Raw genomic sequence first — 16,148 nt, forward strand, 5'->3', positions numbered from 1 at the left:
CACTCTTCTTGGCCGTTTGAATGCGAGAATAAGAAGGCACTCTCAAACTTGGAAATTCACAAAGTGCAAGGGTTTTCAGCCTTTTGCACTTTTGCAACAAGCACAATCTCGTGATTGGAAACACGTGGTTTAGTCAGAAAAATAAATACAAAGTATATGACAACATCTAACAGATGATGTGATGATTGTTCGCTGGCGTGATCTACAAGATCCGTAGCGTGTTTGAGCTATGAGAGGCTTGAATATTGGATTGATCATCGCCTGGTAAGAACCAAAATAGAACTAAAAATTTGTCCCTAAACACGACATACCACCACATCAGATGCAAAAAGGCTTAACGTTTCAAATTTTTCATTTTTCTGAAACAAAGAACTGTTTCAGAATGTACTCACCTCTATTGAACTGAATGAAACAAATTTATGGGAAAATTTTAAGCTGAAGTTACTTTCTCCTGCTAAAGACATTTTAGAATTTCGGAAAAATAAGTGTCAAGACTGGTTTACTGAAAATTATTAGGACCAGTGGTGGGATTCAATTTTTTTAAGAACAGGTTCTAAGAAAACAGATCGTGAGCACTGTAACAGTTACGCAAACGAAACTAAATTGCTTAGTTATATATAGGCTACATGCGCAAATTACGTTGTCATACATGCACAAGTTCCGTGAGTCACGCGACACTTGTGGAGTTTGATAGTGGGCTAATTAATACAGGTCTGAATAGAGGTTTACGTAATTTTAACAACCCGCTCGCCGAACTCATAATATTTTAAGCACCGGTTCGTACGAACCAGTGCGAACCGGCTGAAACCCATCACTGATTAGGACATTGATGCATCTAAAGAATGGCGGCGAGAAAATAATCGATCTCCTAGAGCAAGTCAGCCAAAGTGTATTGGGAAGTGAATTACTTCATGATTGGAGATATGCGATACTTGTGTCGTTGTATAAAAACTGTTTGTATAAGAAGGACTACAGCAATTTCAGATGCATATATTTGTTGTCAATTGTTGGGAAGTTGTTTTCAAGGTTTATTCTAAATAGATTAGTTTACACAATTGCCAATGGAATACTACCAGAATCACAGTGTAGTTTTCGCGCAAGTCGTGGCGCAATGGATATGCTTTTCAGTGCTCAGCAATTGCATGAGAAGTGCAATCTTCTATTGTAGCAATGTTTCATTCATCAAAAGCTTTTAATTTTTGAAAAATTTTACTGAATAATTTGTGGGTCTGATTCCTTCTCTTTATGACTGTATGAAAGCTAGAATTGATTTCAACTGCACTATCTGAGGAAATACCTATCAACAATCGGGATAAAAAATTGTGACATTTCTGCACCCATGTTATTCAATATCTACTTTGCCATAGTCTTTCCCGTGGCTTCCATGAAAATCCAGACGATATTTATATCAGATATCGGATATCTGGCAGTGTATGTCCGTTGACTACTTTCTACATCAAAAGTTTTTTTTTTCGTTGGTGAGGGAACTGCTCTATGTGGATGACTGTGGTATCATTGCACGTTCTGAAGATTAGTTGCATTGCTTTATGAACAATGTAACTCATTACGTTTAAAAATGAACCTAAAAAACAATCGTATGTATGATCTAGCACCTGCATCGCCTTATATGGGACCAGCTATCTCTGTTGAAGATAATAAATAGGATGTAGTGCACTCTTTTTTTTATATTTGACAAGTACCCTCTGTGAAAGATGCAACTCCACAGGGACATCTCTTTCAGGATTGAAAAGGCTTCTTGGTCTTTTCCAGCACTTAAAAATATGTTTGGTTGCAGCATGCTATTAAGATACATACGAAAATCAGTGTGTACGGGGTACGTGTTTTGGCGGTTCTTCCGTATGCAAGCGAAACATAGACACTTTATAAACATCAACTAAAACTTATTGACAGTTTCCATTGCCGGTGCCTGATACAGATACTTCATATTAAATGGCAGTCTCATGTGTCAGACACAGAAGTATTAGAGACAGAAAGGCAATGAAAAGTTGTCTCTGATTTGTTGGTTACCTCGTGTGTATGGATGGCCAATTATTCTATGGCTACGCGTGGAAAGGAAAGAGAAGTGTATGAAAAAAGAAGAGATTTAATGGACGTAATAAAATATTATCTGAAAAATTTGAACTAGTTGTGGACCAATGGGAAAATTTGCTTTAGATACAAATAAGTAACGAAATCTGATTCATGAAAGCATAGAGTCCTTTTAGAATAGCCGCATACAATACAGCGCTTTCGTATTCGTAAAGGCGAAACTCACCACATTAACATATGTGAAAAATTGTGCATATATTTTGCCTCAAAAGCCATTTACATAACTATACCAAACCTATATTGCATTGCAATAAAGTAACAATTCTGTATCAAAATCTGTTGCAGTTTGGCGGGGTTGAAAAGTCATTGATGAACAATTTTAGTGGGAAGAATGGGTCCTTACACGAACTAAGAGATGATCCCGCTCAAAACTGAAAGGAGAGCCACCATATATATATACATATATATGTGTGTGTGTGTGTGTGTGTGTGTGTGTGTGTGCGCGCGCGTGTGTGTGTACTAGCGGGTCGCCCGGCATTGCCCGGTCGTGAAATACGCTTAAAATGATAACTGAGGAGCTTGATAGGCAAAATCTTTTAAACAAATATATATATCTATATATACATATATATATATATATTGTCTTGTTTATAGCATTCCGAATTTTAGTGGGTTTGAAAATTCATTAATCTTATATATACCAATAATTTGTAAGCAAAAAAAGAGATGGCTTAAACTGTAAGCTACAAAATTATCATATTTCATAATAGAGCATTTGTATAAGGAAAGGAAGACAAACGAAAATATACCTATATCTCATTTTAGCAAAGTTTTTAATATATATATATATATATATATATATATATATATATATATATATATATATATATATATATATATACTACAACCTTTTTATGCCAATATTACGCAAGTATAAATCATGTAGAATATCTGCATGAGTATAATTACACGTAATAGCTGACCATCACATAAGAAAAACGAAATAGGGAATTAATTAAAATGAATGTTTAAAAGAATATGCAAATTAGCTAGATCTTGCCGATGAATGCAATTCCACGACCCATATATTACAAAGTTGTATTTTCTTTTTAAATAAATAGAAAAAGTGTTTTAATATGAATATTAATACACAAAAAATTTTTTTAAAGGTGTATATATATATATATATATATATATATATATATATATGATTCGTAATATGTACACATCTGTATATAAATATATGCATATACATTTAAAATATTTCTTTTAACTTTTTATTAATATCCTTGAACTTTATTGTGTATAAACATAATATGTATATGTGTGTGTATACATATATGTATACATAACAATGTAAATATACACACATATATGTGTATATATATATATATATATATATATATATATATATATATATATATATATATATAATCGACATATATCTATGTGCGTGTGTGCGTGTTCTTTTCTGTGATGTTGTTTACGTTAAGTGCGGTTTTGTCTTTTCGTGTTTACATTTCTGCCCATCCATTCATTCACGTCTTCCCACTTCTCACTTCCCCTTACCCAACATCACTTTTTCTGCTAGTCTCCATCCCCCAATCGTCCGTATCGTTGCCGACATATGTGATTCTATTCCAGCGTGTCAAAAACGATTTTGTCACACGTCGAAACAACCGCGAATTCCTTGCTTAGTTTATCTGTTTTTTCTTAAAACAAAATAAACGGAAAATCTGATGGAAAAAAGGCATAATGCAAAAGAATAAAAAGGGAATTTTTTTGTGAATTGTTTTTTTCTTTCTTCTTTTTTCTTTTCTTCTTTTCTTCTTTTTTCTGTTTTTTCTTTCTTCTTTCTTTTTTCTTCTTTTCTTCTTTTTTCTGTTTTTCTTTTTAAATTTACTTTCACTTTGTACATTTTTACCTTTTTATATTGTTTTTTTTTTTCATTCTTATTTTGTCATTTTTTCCTTTTAATTCCTTTTCTTTCACATTTTTACTATTAATCGTTTTTTTTTCTTTGTTCCTTTTTCATTCGCTCTGTTGTACTTTTTTAGTTTTCTCTTTTCCTTTTACATGCTCTTCCATCTCTTTTTTCCATTAGTAATATCTTTGTTTATGATTTCTATCCTTTTTTTGTTTATCATTTAATTTTTAATTCTTTTATTTTTTAATCTTTTTTTTATGTAATCATTTTATCTTTTGAAAACAAAAAAAAAGCGTTAACAAGTAGTTCTACCTTTTATCCCAATAACAATATTTTTTATTCCCTTTTTGTTTAGTTCTTTTTTTGTTCATTTTTTTAGAAATGCGAAAATCCATGATCTTTTCTCTCATTGTTTTCTGTTCTTTTTCCATCCATTCAACCCATCATGTTCATTTACTCACTAGGAGTTGCCACACCTAATAACAACAGCGATCACTCTGGTAAAAATTGTTCGAGCGACAACAATTCTCTTCCTTTTAGGATAACCGTCGCAAATCACAGCCGTTAATTGATATTTCGATAATAGTAATAATAGTAATAATAGTAATAATAGTAATAATGTTAGATTTACTTGGAAACTTCGTGATTATAGTGCTCTTGATGATGTTCACTTTTTTTTCGTTTTTGCCTCCTTTTTTACCCTTCACAACTATTTTGTACTAAACAACGTTGATGCAACCTTTTTTACCCTTCACAACTATTTTGTGTAGTACTAAACAACGCTGATGCAACCTTTTTTACCCTTCACAACTATTTTGTGTAGTACTAAACAACGTTGATGCAACCTTTTTTACCCTTCACAACTATTTTGTGTAGTACTAAACAACGCTGATGCAACCTTTTTTACCCTTCACAACTATTTTGTGTAGTACTAAACAACGTTGATGCAACCTTTTTTACCCTTCACAACTATTTTGTGTAGTACTAAACAACGCTGATGCAACCTTTTTTACCCTTCACAACTATTTTGTGTAGTACTAAACAACGTTGATGCAACCTTTTTTTTTTTCGAGAATATAATATCCAACAGGATATTGGATTTCCGGGATAGCGCCGGATGATCCAGTGAAACAGGGAGGTAAGGTGTTGTGTTATAATATTTTCTATTGTTTGAATAGGAACTATTTAATGGAGAAAAATATTATTGAGATGGGATAGGTATTAAAACAATGTTAAATATTAAAAGCATGTTAAATATTTATATAATAAAGATTGAAATGAAGTGAGCCCACTAAAATCAGTATAATAAGAGATTTTGGAATTTAGTTACATGAACAAAAGTTAAGTTAATTATTTAAAATAAGGATGACTTGGACAGTGAGGACTGACTTAGTTATGTAATGTCAGTTTAACAAACAAAGAATGCGTCATTATATAATCATAACACAAACGAGGACTTGAGGAGAGAGTCAATTGACAGGATCCAGTCGAAACTGATTGGAGATTAGTTTGGAAGAGATTTTTAGTATCTACGGTTAGGGACACATTAGATGATGTAGGAACAAAGAGAAAAGCATGCAAACTCCGAGAATCGGGACGTCATGGAAACCTGCAAAATAACATTATACAAACTGACACGTAGATAAACACGTATATACAATAATATCCACTAGACGACACGAGCCGCTACACTACCAGCTATGTACACACATTTCACAGACACGAATATATACCAGTTTTATAGACCGCTATATGGCAAGAGAAATCATCATAATGTTTCTAGTGCGTTAACTACTATTGGTTTAACAGTGATATTCTTCATATGCGACATTTCATTCAGTTCTCTGGTAAGATTCATGTATTTGTCCAGTTTTTGTTTCGGCCTTTTTTCCTCCATGACTTTTACTTTGTGAAATGCTGGGACGGCGAAATCTACGAGTTTCTTCTTCTTCTTCTTCTTCTTCTTCTTCTTCTTCGTCTTCTTTGTAATGTACTGGGAAAGGTTATGTACGATTCTGAATCGCGGGATCGTAAATGTAATATCTCTGTGGGCAGGTTGTGCACATGAGCAAGAAGATGTGCACTAACCCTAAGTCCCAGCGGCCACACTTTTACTTTCTCTTGTGATGGACTCCTTAAAATGTAAACAGACACTCATTTGTCGCAGAAAATTACTGCTCTGATGCTCAGAGCACACAAAATGCGCGCAAACTTAAGTCCGGATCGCAATACCTTTTAACACGTTGGTTAATGTCAAACGTTGTGTGTGAGTTCTTTCATTCATCCAGAGATGCTTTGGTGGCGGTTAAAATGTGCTTCTCTCGACTGCAGCTTGGGTGTCAGGTTTCATGGTTGATCTGGCATCAGCTGGGTTACTCTCAAATCAAATATATCCTAACAAAAATAATTATTTGCATAAAATAATTTCAGATACAGTTTGTGCAAAGAAAAGGACACCAATGCTTGTTTTCTCTCCAATTTAAGGACAAACTAATGTCTTGGGATCCAGTATTTTCAACTTAATTTGATTTTCACTGTAAGATTATATTTGTCTCTTTCACTGTAAGGTTATATTTGTCTGAATACTCGGTCGGTAGTTGGGAAAATCTCTCTTTCCACTTCGTTCCTTGGAGGGTTCAGTTTGAGGCTGTTGGTCCAAGTCGACGTGCTCTGTTCGGAAGCCAGTAAGTCTCTCTTATCTGCTAAAACAAATAGCTTTTTATGACTTCGCATATTCTCCCCATCTCTTAGTGGGATTGCAATTTCCTTCTCTTTTTCTTCTCCCTTCCCTTCCTCTGAATCACTTTTCTTTTCTTTCTTCTGAACATCTTTTATCATTCTCCTCCTTAAATCTTTCCCTTTTTTCTGTTAAAAACTATCAAACTATGCGGGAGGTCCGTCTCTTCTCTTTGAGCCGATGCATAACAGACTTTCCATTGTTATCTTTCTCTGCTTCCTTAAATTTTGTTATTGAAACTAAACTAACGAAGAAAAACAAAGCTTTAAATTCTTTTTCAATATACAACAGATAAATGACTGCCGAAATTTCCACTGAGGCAAATCAAACTTTTGTCGTCAATTATCAGGTCTACTTTATTGAGAGATTCATTTTTTCTGATATGCAAACATTTGCGACATCTGGAATTTTAAACAGGTCTCAACGACATCTGACTCACCGTGGTTGCCCAGCAAGGTAACTTAGAGTCGCCCGGCATCAGAAACAGTGTTACATGTTGGCTATTATCACATTCGTTTTTCATTTGTTTTGGGGCTTATTTACTGAATCCATTTATGATGTAATTTACCTTTCCGTCTCTTTGTTAAACCAGTCTACGTGCTAGTTTTCCAGGACTTCATTCGTTCCGATCGCGTTGCTTGTTCGACCGTCAGGGGCGTATCTGTTTCTATTTTCAAGTGTCTTTTTCGTGCCTATATTTATGCGCTTTTGTGTGACATTTATTCTGTCTCTAATAATTATCCATGTCACTGTTTGTCTTCCGCCGAATATTTTTAGTTTTCATGCTTTTCATATTCATTTTGCTGGTGCTTTTTACAATATTAATTAGTAAGTCTGTATTTGAGTCATGTATTTCTCTAGTTCTTTAATTGCATAGTGTCATACAAAAAATACTACTAAAATATGTGAATCTTTCAGCAGATTTTTTACCCAATAATGTGATTCCAATGTGTTTTCTTATTCTTATCATGTATTCTCTTTTAATATTCCCTTTCATCTTTGTTGATTTGATGGCGTCTCTATATAGATTTCCTAAATGGTTATGAATTTCATATTTGCCCTCCTCGTGTCTTTATTGGGCAGCTCTATGCTCTTTGATGTTACGAGTTTTACGTTTTTTTATTTTGAATAGTGAATCCCATTCGAATGTTTTGACCAATGTTTCTGGTTGTATTTATTAATGTCTTTAGTTCCTTGTGTCTCATGAAGTTGTTTACTCACTATGAGTTTTTAAACAAATCATTATCAAGAACTGCTCTTCCCTAGAGTCTGAGTGTCAAGTATCCCCCCCAAAAAAAAATCCAGCACTTATCTCCTTTTTTGGTAACTGTTGCAAATAATTTTGGGTTATCGAAACATGCGTTTATCATTAAATTTTTATTGGCAATGACCATTGATCTTTTCTAGAGGTTGAGTGATCATAAGTCTCTCTAATGTCCTGGAATTCTCTGCATTCTTCCGGTGGAAGTCTGGTCGGTGTTCTCCCTTCTGCAAACCACCCTTCTTAAGCTTACATGAGTATTTTTAGTGGTATATCGGCTGGTAAAGTGAGTGTGTGTTCATTTGTTTTCTGTTGTTTGTTTTCTGTTGTTTGCTTTTTGTTGTTTGTTTTTTGTTGTTTGCTTCTTGTTTGTTTTTTGTTGTTTGTTTTTTGTTGTTTGTTTTCTGTTGTTTGTCTTTGTTGTTTGTTTTCTGTTATTTGTTTTTGTTGTTTGTTTTCTGTTGTTTGTTTTTTGTTGTTTGTTTCTTGTTGTTTGTTTTCTGTTGTTTGTTTTTGTTGTTAGTTTTTTGTTGTTTGTTTTTTGTTGCCTGTTTCTTGTTGTTTGTTTTCTGTTGTTTGTTTTTGTTGTTTGTTTTCTGTTGTTTGTTTTTGTTGTTTGTTTTTTGTTGTTTGTTTTCTGTTGTTTGTTTTCTGTTGTTTGTTTTTGTTGTTTGTTTTTTGTTGTTTGTTTTCTGTTGTTTGTTTCCTGTTGTTTGTTTTTGTTGTTTGTTTTCTGTTGTTTGTTTTTGTTGTTTGTTTTCTGTTGTTTGTTTTTGTTGTTTGTTTTAGGTGGGGGTATGAGATGTTTTAGCCGCTTCATTCCCCTTCGATTCATGTAATTTTATTATTATTATTATTATTATTATTATTATTATTATTATTATTATTATTATTATTAGTTACTATTTTCTTACTTCTTTGTTTACATATAATTATTAGCGCACTTTTTCTCTCTGTTCTTGTTTTAGCCTTTTCTTCCTAAAGTCTTCTCCCTTTTTTCTTTCTCTCTCTCTCTCTCTCTCTCTCTCTCTATCTATCTATCTCTCTTTATTTTTCAACCTCATCATCTTTCTCCTAAGTTCCCCTGCTATACTCCTCTTCTCGGATTTCGACCGATCACTATTTCTACTTCTATAACTTGCCAGCAGTAAGCGACCGGTGAAGAAATGTTAGGAAACAAAGACAAAAAATTACAGAAAAAAAAACGATAAACTCTTCCCTCCTTTTCTCCTGTTCTCGGTATCCTTTTTTAGAAGCTCTTAGATTTTTCTTTTTTGCGCTCTCATTCGTGTACATTTCGTCTCTCTCTCTCTCTCTCTCTCTCTCTCTCTCTCTCTCTCTCTCTCTCTCTCTCTCTTTCTTTCCAGTCCATCGATGTTAAGTAACGCCTATCATTTTTCCTCTATATTCACAGAGATACGCAGAGCTCAACGGGCAGCCACCTCGCGTCGCCAGGCATCGAACAGCTACCAGTTATACGGAGGAAGAAGTCGCAGACACAGCTTCTTGGCACGGGTCATTATCGGTGTCATCAGCTGAGAGCCAGGAGTAGTGAGATAGAAAATAATAGGGGCGGCAAAAGGGTAGACAGAGACACTGAGTAAAAAGAGAAATAGACAAAAAGGTACAGAGAAAGAGTAAAAGGGATTTCAACTGTCATTCTTCTCTGATTTTGTTGGAGTTTTATGAGGTCCTTCGTCATAGCTTATTCGTACTACTACTTCTGTCGTTGTTGCTGTTTTTTGGCATCCGACGTCACAAATTAGAACTGATCATCTCCCACCCCACTATCGGACTCGAAGAATTCCCTCCATGGACAACGTGGCGATGTTTCGTCTCCTTGCGACTACTTTGCTTATTATTGGATCCGGAAAACCAGTGCACGAACTTCTCACAGGTAAGATAAAAGCATGCGTGTATATTTTTAAGTGTTTTGTTCTACACACACACACACACACACACACACACACACACACACACACACACACACACACACACACATGTATGTATATACATATATATATATTTATAAATAGCATAATACAAATACATATTATAATATAATATAAATATATATAATATGTATACATATATGTATGTATGTATACATATATAAAAACTTGTTCCTCAGTTTGATTTTTATAGAATCGAGCAATTATAAACAAATGTTTTTATATTCTGATGAGCGCGTTTCTAAAAATTTACAATAATTTCAATATACATGTTTTACTTTTTAAACATAATACATGAAATTAAACAGGTGTCACATATGTTATTTATTAAATGTTATATTTCTAATAATATACTATTTTCATGAAGTTTTATTAAATTTAGAGGAACGTTTGAAATTAGATACAGCGTATTAAACAAGAAGTTTTGGTTTTTACATATATATGTGTGTGTGTGTGTGCGTGTGTGTGTTTGTGTGTGTGTGTGTGTGTGTGTGGATATACACATATATATATTTATTTATACATGTATATATGCACACATACACACACACAAACACATATATATACATATATGTGTGCATACACATGCATATTTATATATTATATATACATATATTTATATATCTATACCTACATATATACATAGACACACATACACACATATGTATTCATATATGTGTGTCTGGATATATATATATATTTATATATTTATATACACATATATACATATGCACATATGCAGAACATGTATATGTGTGCATAGTTATGTATATGTGTGTATGTATATGTGTGTGTATTTCGTATATGTGTATATTCGTATATATATATGTTTATACGTCTCTCTCTCTATATATATATATATACATGTATTTTTGAATAGATGTAGATATGTGTGTACATATAAGTATATATACATATATATTTGTGTGTATATATTTGTGTGTGCGTGTGTGCATAAGTTTAAAATGCAAGAGTCAAGTATCATGGTTCAATGGTTCTTTAAAAATAAACATTCATTTCGAACGTGTTCCTGTCTTATAAAGAAAATGTAAAATTAAATTTATATGTCGGGTATTTCTGCTTGTTCGGTGATAAAACTTCTCAAATGCACTTTTGATGTTAGGTTGTATAAGAGTGTTAACTTTTGTCAAAATTAGACTTGCTTCTTTAATCGAATTTACCGATTTTGGATTTTCGATACTTATCAGACGCATTCTAATACAAAACCTACATGAGAACACTCCCAGACACATCAAGTATCTTCGTATCAAATTTTTTAAAAAGTCGGCCAAGAGTTTCTGACTCCGTAGGAAACGAACTCACAGTTATTTTCATATAAATGTATATACGGCATAATTACTAATGCTAGACGGTGTATGTATGATTGGTATCTGAGAAGGCGTTTAATTTACTGGAAGAGATGCAGCCTCACTCTTCGTTAAGACATGTATCTAGGATGCTAAATTGAAAACTCCGATGTATATCCAATATCTGCACTGTCCTGTGGCGGCCATTGCACCGATTGAGATTAGCAGTTGTACCAAAAAGTGTTGTTGGTTCTGCACAAAGCCTTCACCACTATAAACAAATCGTGTGTGGATTTCCGAATAACTTAGTTTTATGTCGGACCTCACACGTCGAAATCGACGGGAGAATCATCATATGGATATACAGTAGAGCCCAAGGATACATTGGCCCTAGGATACGATTTTTCAGGTTACGATGTAGAATACGATTTTCCAACCCCTGATTACGGTGTTTGCCCCGAGTTGCTCAGTTGCGGTGTTATTTATAATGTTATTTGATTATATACATGTGTATTATATACTGTACTGTTTTTTTAAATAATTTTTAATGTCGTATCCAGGGTTCTGATATATATATGTATATGTGTGTGTGTGTGTGTGTGTGTGTGTGTGTGTGTGTGTGGTTAGTAGCTTCTCGCTCTGACATTGGTATTAAATGCCTACTTTTTCTACTTTTAAATTATTAAAACAAACTTTTTTAATGCACCAAGTCATGGATATGCGTCTTCACGAAGATTAACTGATTTGCATATTTCTTTGAAATACAAACGTTAATGAATTACGTCTTCATTTTTTATGGTTACTTATTCGATGATTGGTTTCAACTATTCCGCTGAATTCTATTTATGTATAGTTTCTACATTCTGCATAATTGCGTAGTAATTTAAATGAAAACGTTCTAGAACACGAAAATATTTAAAACTGAATTGTCGATGGATTTGTGCGAAAAGTTTTTAGCTAACTCCTCTCTGAATATTTGGTCTATCGTACACTTTCGATTTGGTTTACATCCGGCAAAAAGTGCTGCTAAGTGGTTAACATTGCAAATAAAACAGTTGATCCTGGAAGGAGTAGTCGACAAAACATGTTTACATGCACGAATCGACATTTATAGGTTCAACAATATTATTCTTCAACTATATGTGGGTGTGGATCTGAGGCTAATGGATGAGTCTAAAGACTTTGGTTTCGTTTCTAGCACAGAACTCATACATTTTTTTTTTTACTTTTGATATGACAAGTCTATATTAGGTAATATACATTAATCGATAGAAAATTGGTTCTATAATAATAAATACGTAGTATCCATGAATTAAAATATCATATTAAAGCGCATATTACGACCGAGCAACGCCGCATGGTCTGCTGGTATGTATATATTTATATATGTGTATATATATTTACCTATATGCATGCATATATATTTTCCTATATATATGCATATATATGTATGCATATATATATATGTATCACATGTATGCATATATATGTATATATATATATATTTACCTCCATGTATGCATATATATGCATGCATATATATATGTATGCATATATATGCATGCATATATATATGTATGCATATATATGCATGCATATATATATGTATACATATATATATATATGTATGCACATATATATATATGTATGCATATATATATGTATGCATATATATATGTATACGTATATATCTATGCATATGTATGTATACATATACATATGTATGCATATATATATATGTATACATATATACGTGGGTATATATATATGTACGCATATATATATATTTGTGTATAGATATATATATGTAATTATAGATGCATAGATATGTATAAATATATATGTATATATATGTATGTATGCATATATATGTATATATATGTATGTATACATATATATGTATATATACGCATACATATGTATATATACGCATACATATGTATGTATATATATATATATATATATATATATATATATATATATATATATATATATGCAAATATGTTATTACAGCAACTACAAGCAACAGCTAGCCGGTCAGCTATAAATAAAACTGCAGACCAGCTTAATATGGGTACTACTCTTCCGCTTTATATATTTTTTTTTTAATCAGAGATTTGCTTCTCCTTGAGGAGTTGCCTTCACCACGACTTACGGGAGCTCTCTCCACTCAAATGCCATTTGTCCTTCTCTGGGACTTCGGTTGCTTGACACCAGAGCATACTCCACACGCCGGTGAGTCATGAATGCCGTAGGTGACAGTGTTTAAACTCTTATGGAGGTTTCTGTCAGGGTTATCTCTCATTTAGTCTTTTCTTAAAGAACCATAACCCACAAGGCGATTGTGATATGGATGTTTAGATTAGATTCTGAACGACTGGAAAGGTGTTCAACCTCAGAAGATTCCAAGCCAAAACACTTGTTAGTGATGGACTTCTAAGGGAGCTGTATGCTTACCTGGTGACACATTCCGCAGTAGATATATAGTTAGTGATGGATCTCTTCACGAATGCTTGTACCTGCTTCGGACTGATAATACAGAAACTGTCATGCACACTCCCGCTCCTGGTGATCTGTATGTGAAACTTGATATCTTCATCTATGGAAAGCGCCTTGAACTTGTAAAACATTTTGTCTACCTTGGTAGTCGTTATCAAAAAAGTGCACCCTTGATGCGGAAATAAGAAACAGAATCAACAGGGCATCAGACGCATTTAGAAAGTTACAAGATAAAATCTGATCTGATGATGATTTAACTACGACACTTAAAATGTCAGTATATCAAACATGTGGATTGCCATTCCTACTCTATGCCTCTGAACCGGTCACAAGTAGAACTGCTCGAGAGGCTTAATCAGCACTGCCTTAGACACATTCTTGATTTAAATTGGGATAGTTTTCTCCCTGATACATATGTCTTAAATAAAGCCAAAACAACAAGCATTGCTACCATTGTTATTAAGAACCAGATGCTTTGGGTGGCTCACCTTGTCTGACTTGATAATTATCGACTCCATAAACAGTTGTTTTATTGTAAGCTCCTTCTTGGCAAAAGACCCAGCACAAGCCCCAGAAACATTTTCGGGATAGCATCAAGGAAAGTCTGGTTAGCTTTCATGTTACTACTTATAGTTTGGAGTCCTTAGCAAGTAGTGAGGGGCACTAATATACACGGGCGTAGAACAGATTGAAGCAGGCAAGGTAGACCGAGCGAGGCTCAAAAATGCATGTAGAAAACGTCAAAGCTTGCCGCCCAATTATGGAAATTTTTGGATCTTGGAGGTGTGTGAGTGGGCACTGTTGTCAAAGGCAGGTTTCGTTAATCACATAAATGCTTACGATGATACGTGTTCCGTTGCTGTTGGTTTCATCCATTAAACCAATCACAGTCTTCAGTGTCATGTCTGCTTAATGGTATGCAAATCGCTGGTAGAACTAACTTTCAGTTACTGACAGAGTGTCACTCGTCTTACAAGGCGGCGCAATCATTATATATATATATCCATAGATATATGTATGCATGTATGAATATTATGTATGCATATATATATGTATGAATATTATGTATGCATATATATATATATATGTATTCATATATATGTATGCATATATATACATATATGTATACATATATATGCATATATATGTATACAATATATGTATACACATATATATACGTATATATGTATGCATATGTATATATATGTATATGCATACATATATATATGTATATGTATACATCTGGGTGTACATATATATATGTATATACATGTATGTACATGTATACATATATATACATATATATGTATGCATATATATGTATGCATATTTATGCATGGGTATATATGTATGCATATATATGTATGTAGATCGTATATGCATACATATGTATGTATATGTATGCGTATCATATATGTATACATATATATGTAGTTATATATATGTATATATATGTATGTATATATATATATATATATATATATATATATATATATATATATATATATATATATATATATATATACGGTACAACGGTAAAGCGATCACCCTAAAGTAAACATTACTGGCTTATTTTAAAACTTTTATTTAAAACACCAATTCAGATAACTTGATTATGTAATAAAGCTGACATTTATTCAATGTGGCCGCCTTCAACCTCAATCACTGTTTCGATACTGGTCCAGAACTGGGAGCATGCCTTTTTACAAGCGCCATCGACGAATGGCCGCGATCAGGCTAGCTTTGGTGATGTGGGGGGTCATGTCTCCATGTAAGACCTAAGGAAGTAGCCCAACTGGTTCAAGTCGGGGAGGAGACACATATGTATATATCTATAATATAAAGCTGAATGTGTGTGTGTGTGTGTGTGTGTGTGTGTGTGTGTGTGTGTGTGGTCACGAATAGGCTCCTATATGGTTGACTATTATAGAAAACTGATCACATATAATGATAGAAGATGTATCGAGACACAGGAATAGGTATGTTTGATCTGGCCGAACGGTGGTTTATTAAAATTGTGGTGTTTTCGTTCGCGCCTGATCCATGGATTATGTAAATAAAAAATTTAAAAATGAAAAAGAAAAAACGTTTACAACTGTTTTTGCTATAGATGTACATAATAATACTTTGATAAGTATGTTTTAACTTAAATAGGGATGGGATAATAAAATTGTGGGGCCTGCGTTCGCGCCTGGCCTCCATAGAATGGAAATAGGCACAAACTTTAATAAAGACTTTTCATATCTATATGTGTAAGTATACTTTGATAATTATGTTTTCAGTTTGAAGAAATATGGTATAATAAAATTATGAGGTGTAAGATCGCGCCTGACCTCCATAGAATGGAAATATGTCACAAAGTTTAACAAGGTTTTTTAATGTATATCCACAGAATATTGTAATAAGTGTTTCAGTG

The 16,148-nt window shown here is 33.2% G+C and overlaps 1 protein-coding gene across 3 annotated transcripts in view; it reads left to right on the forward strand.

Moving 5' to 3' along the window:
- LOC145263165 (uncharacterized) overlaps positions 1-16,148 on the forward strand; it is a 1,002,407-nt gene that overhangs the window by 375,579 nt on the left and 610,680 nt on the right. For 2 of the 3 annotated variants that reach the window (XM_080120191.1, XM_080120190.1), the window contains one exon: positions 9,389-9,871. In XM_080120191.1, the coding sequence (XP_079976317.1) occupies positions 9,787-9,871 (85 nt within the window). In that variant the 5' untranslated portion in view covers positions 9,389-9,786. Of the gene's footprint in view, positions 1-9,083; positions 9,214-9,388; positions 9,872-16,148 lie in introns of those variants that run through there. The other variant, XM_080120192.1, reaches the window with a different exon arrangement.

The sequence above is a fragment of the Euprymna scolopes genome, chromosome 38 (assembly GCF_053919585.1).
Source record: "Euprymna scolopes isolate OS-2025 chromosome 38, ASM5391958v1, whole genome shotgun sequence".
Classification (NCBI taxonomy): domain Eukaryota; kingdom Metazoa; phylum Mollusca; class Cephalopoda; order Sepiida; family Sepiolidae; genus Euprymna; species Euprymna scolopes.